General features: G+C 37.3%; 1 protein-coding gene across 1 annotated transcript in view; it reads right to left on the reverse strand.

The window, feature by feature from the left end:
- Positions 1 to 1,743: 1,743 nt before the first annotated feature.
- LOC101309907 (K(+) efflux antiporter 3, chloroplastic-like) overlaps positions 1,744 to 5,093 on the reverse strand; it is a 10,681-nt gene continuing 7,331 nt past the window's right edge. Inside the window, exons 15-19 of the mRNA XM_004292398.1 lie at positions 4,973 to 5,074; positions 3,989 to 4,150; positions 3,050 to 3,139; positions 2,785 to 2,946; positions 1,744 to 2,221 (exon numbers count right to left, since the gene is read on the reverse strand). Of these exons, the coding sequence (XP_004292446.1) occupies positions 1,925 to 2,221; positions 2,785 to 2,946; positions 3,050 to 3,139; positions 3,989 to 4,150; positions 4,973 to 5,074 (813 nt within the window). The 3' untranslated portion in view covers positions 1,744 to 1,924. The remainder of the gene's footprint in view (positions 2,222 to 2,784; positions 2,947 to 3,049; positions 3,140 to 3,988; positions 4,151 to 4,972; positions 5,075 to 5,093) is intronic.

Here is a 5,093-nt window from a genome sequence, read left to right on the forward strand (position 1 = left end):
AAATCCCACCCTCATCCGGCGCGGTCTAACGCTAGGCGGGTCTCTAGATCTACTGAAGCTGTATGATTTTGTTGTCAGATGAAGGATATGTCAGCAACTAAATGCTTGGAGAGGTAATTGGCCAGAGGTTCTTAACAGCTTTTGATCTGCGTGGCTTTTCAGATCAGGTTGAAGGTATGGCACCATGGACTCGAGGAGCAGATCTGGTTTCATCTTCCCGAATCCATCTCCGTCCTTGTTTATTCATGGGAGGAGTTTTTGGTTTGGTGGAGATGTTGTTTGGTCTCTAAGTTCGTGGCGACGATGAAGTTTCTTCTCCCCGGGGTGTGCTTGTGGCTGCGTGGAACAAGGCAACGGCATCCCATGGCGGCGATGGCTACGGTGTTCATCTTCCATGTCCTTCCTGCAACTATGAAGGAAAGTTTGGGTTTAGGTTTAATTTTTTTTTTTGGGGCTTTGGGCTGCTTTTTTAGTTTATAGTTTCTAGTACAATAAGTTCATTTCATTAGGACTCTAAGCAATTTTGTGGCTAAGCACTTTTTGTGCCTCATGGCGTCTTGGCGTTATGAGTCTATTTTTCTTTTAGTCTTTTTCTAGGTTTCTAGGTGGGATCTTAGCATTATCTATTTTCTATTAGATTGTAGGCTCGCTTGTGAGCCGAAATGTAAATGAGGATACAACTCTCATACGAATCTTATGATCTTGTTTGTCCTTTGTGCGTATGGCAACGGATCGATTTGTATTGTACCCTCTACTTGAATAATAACAAAATTGTATTTGAGTTCAAAAAAAAAAAATGAATGTAATATTCATTCATTTTAATTTATAGCTACTTTCTTCTTAGAAATGCAGTAGCTTCATCCTTATATCAATACTTCTTGTTGGGTGTTCATATTTCTTGAAGACTACATGAAGGTACACAAGCCAAAAGCCGTAAAATTAAAACGGCATGTGACCTACTGAAACTCAAGGTGGATTGAAGCTACAACAAAGACACAGGGCAAGGAAGAGTTGGGGTAGTTATCAGAGATATATGGTCTGTTCTTAGCAGGTATATATTGGTCATCCCTTTTTCTTTGCTATCTCTGGATTAAATAAGGAATTTAAAGCAATAAGAGTCGGCTTTCCATCGGTGATAGTGATACACTAAGGTGTGATCAATGTTGATGTGATCAAGCTGTGTTGCGAGAGAACTTTAAGGTGAAATGGAAGACTTCTCAGAGGTTATTGAGGATTATTAAGCTTGCTTAAGGGCTATTCAGTCAGTGAATCGTGAAACAAATGGTGTAGCTTATAAGTCAGTGAATCGTGAAGCAAATGGTGTAGCTTATAGGTTAGCGCACCTTGTTAGTTTAAATTTCTTAGATAAGAGTTAGTTAAGGAGACACCGGCCACTATCCAAGATGGTCTCTATGAGGATTCTTGTACAAGGACTAGATGTGAGGGTTACTGTCCCCCTCGATGTGCAACCATCTTTATTCTATAATAAATGAAACCGGTATGGAGGGTTAACAACCCCTGCACACAAGATCTTGAGGCTTGTATGTGGAAGTTGAGTTTAACTTCATGCAAACAGATATTTAGTCCCAACACATGCTCAAGTAGGAAGACCAGAATTAGTTGAACGTAACATTCAAGTAGACTTTAAGACTAAGAGGAAGAACAAGAGGACACGCGGTAAAACCTTCTTATATATTTTCCATCGCCTTGACAAATTAGAAGAAGGTTAATATAATATACAAGCCTGTGAGTTGAATTAAAAAAATTTAGTGTGTCCCTTTGCTACTTTTCCTGAAACATATTTTGGCTGTCTTCATACACTATTAGCTCCAACTTCAAACAAGTCTTTGGCACCTTCCAGGCTTCAAGGAATTATAATATCAGCGGAGTGAAACCCAAAGTTCCCATATTTCTTTCCTGATTATTACTGTTCATCCTTTGTTGATACATATGGGGAAGATGGGTCTACATTTTTTATCTTCTCCTCTACATCTTGTGATTTAACCGGAAATCCATTCTTTGTGTCTAAGTTACCATTTGAAACTTCTTCGCCTTCTGTATGCCCAGACCGTTGTAGTTCACTGTCATGCTCTTCTTCGTTCACTTCTCCCTGCAATGTCGAGATGTAAGAGGCACCTACCCGGTTTACCTCCCATGAATTCTCTTCCGATGAAGTTGATGAAATGGATGAGGGGTCATCAATTAAATCAGCAACTCTCACCTTGTCAAGCAAACGCCCATTAGCAACACAGTGTACAGATACATGACTAAAATATATATTTTAACTCATCTCACATTATACAATATACACATATATCATCCTAATCCATGCCAAAATTCATAGAATTCAAAGACAACATGGTACTTCATGTGGCTCAAGTTGGCACTGCAACAATTTTAAATCTGTTTTTGGTCTGACCAAAGATACAATCCCAAATCTTCAGTGATTATACAAGAATACAATAAGAATGACGGGACTGAATCCATGTTAGTAGAACAAATGGATAATTCACATCAGTTTGAATTCTAATACTAACAAGAGAAAAAACAAGAATAAAATTTTGTGAATGGTGTGTTCAGTAAATATTTAGGTTCTCTTTGGTTTCAACAGCCCAGTTCATAATCAAACCCATTTAAGATGCCGCCAATTTTAAATAAAGATTTACAAATAAGGGAAACAAAGATTGCATGGTATGGCTACAGCCCTATAAGTCAGGTGAGAATATCAATATATGAATGTATCTTAAAGTAATTTCAGTGAAAATATTATGCACTTGCAAGTACCTGCAATGGCTTCAAATTATCCAAGTCTTGCTCATCAGTTTTCTCAACTACGTCTTGAGCTTGCAGCTCCATGGAATCACGAACAATTTGACGAAGAAAGTTCACATCATCAGACATGACACCAAACCCTTTCAAAAGCTTAGACCCCAACTGCAAACTAGTCTGCATGAAGTAAAATATCCAGTGAGCTGGTGTCAGTCATGTTATAAACACTTTAAGGTCATGTGTTCAATATTTCAAACAAAAGAATCAATTAGTGTCATACCTCCGCACTCTCCATAATGGCATCTGTTGCACCTGCTTTTTTAAGATCCAAAAGGTGCTTCAAGTCCAGAGCTTTGGCATAAATAGGGATCTGCCACCAATATTTACGTGAATTCACCAAACAACCCAACCAGGAAAAGAATAGCAAAGGAGTTCAGAGCGAGAAATGTAAACTTCAGTCTAGGTACCTACTGGCAGGAATTTAGCCTTCACAGACTAGATCAAACGGAGTCTCAAATTGAATTGGATGCCAATAACTCATGGTACTATAATGCCCCTCAAATCGGCATAATTTTACCATGAGCAAAATTAATAATGTAGCTAAATTGATCAGCAATAGTTTGTCTAAAAAATAAAAAACCTGTTCCTACATGTAATATTAACCAAAACCCTATCCTTTGATATAAGATTGTATTGCAGAGGCTTTACCACGTGGGCTAAAATCTTAAGTAATTTGATTAAAGTCAGTGGGAGAGGAGATGATGAGGTTGAGCTAGGGGAGGAAGTCATTTAGATCTATGTGTCATGAACAGTTAGAGATCTTAGGTGGAAATATTTAAAAACCAACAAATGATAAGAATAAACAAATGAAGAAGACCAAAAACAATAAATCTGTAGAGTCTCATAACTGAATTAAAATCCTAGAAAGGAAATGAACACAACTCCATGATAAGTACGGTACAAATCTGAACAATGGCCAATGTCATGGATCATTGGTATGAAAACATGTTTGATAATACAAGAATGCTAAAAAGTAATGAAGCTTCAGAGAACATTTTATTTCCTTTTGCAAACCCAATAAATTTCAGTCCTGTAGCTGTTCTAGACAATGACATTTCTGTCTATAATGTTATAGTGGACAAACACACACACACACATATATATATATATATAGAGAGAGAGAGAGAGAGAGAGAGAGAGAGAGAGAGAGAGATCTTACTGACGGGAAAGCAAGTCGAAGCCGTTGAACGGCATCAATTGTTTTCTGCCTTGCAGTGTACATAACCAGGACAGCTTTTGGGAGAGATATACCGGCAGATTGTAAAACATCAGGACGAGAGCCATCCCCATAAAGAATTGGAAATCCTTGCTTTCTAGACGCCTGTAAATGCAATGGTGAAAGATGAAAACTTTTTCATAAAAAACTGTATCTGCAAGTTGAGACCCAATATTACAATGCAATGAAAAGCCCCGTCATTAAAAGATTAGGCAGCATTGCAGTATGCCATTATCTTCCAGAAATTAATTACTTCAGAAGAAGATTGCACACGCAGAACTTAAATCATCAAAGTGAAGAGCCTCTAATAATTATTGCTAAAAACTGATGAACCATCCTATGGCTATAATAAGATAATGTGCCCCATTACCATGACAAAAAGATTTCCCAGACAACACAATTATATCTAGATGAGGAGGTGCCTCAAGCAATGGATTCATGTAGCTTTCAATATTTTTTACCTCTTTGGTGTCATTTAGCTCCTGGACAGTGTACGATGCAAGTCATACAACCTCTACTGGTATGAAGATATTGTGATGAGCTCCCTTATCTCTTTTATATTATCTAATTAGTTTAACATTTGCAGAACCTATTACTCAAGTATGGACACTAAAAAAACTCAACTTTGTGGCAGTTATTTCCTTATCAGGGTATATTTAAGACCATGTATTATTTATTTGTTTAAGTAATATATATTACATTCTACCTGACAATAAATCTCTCCACTGTTCTGACTTCTGATCAAATATCCAAACTATTTTCAATTCAAACAAAGGAATTTAATAATGAAAATTTTTTTTTGATGAAAATTTGATAGCTACAGTTTGGGATATTTTAGGTCAGAGGTGGCAGTTTTCAAATAATTTTCATTCATGAGAATCAACTCATCTCCAAGACTGGAAGCAACATAAAAAAAAAGTCATTGACCTCCACGACAGATGGATCAAGATCAAAAGCCACATAGGGCCATCCTAGAGCGTCTCCATCTATTCCTGAAGCCAATGGAGTGGACAAGAAATTGGCAAGGACCTACAGAGAGTTAGAAAGA

This window comes from Fragaria vesca, linkage group LG2 (genome assembly GCF_000184155.1).
Source record: "Fragaria vesca subsp. vesca linkage group LG2, FraVesHawaii_1.0, whole genome shotgun sequence".
NCBI lineage: Eukaryota > Viridiplantae > Streptophyta > Magnoliopsida > Rosales > Rosaceae > Fragaria > Fragaria vesca.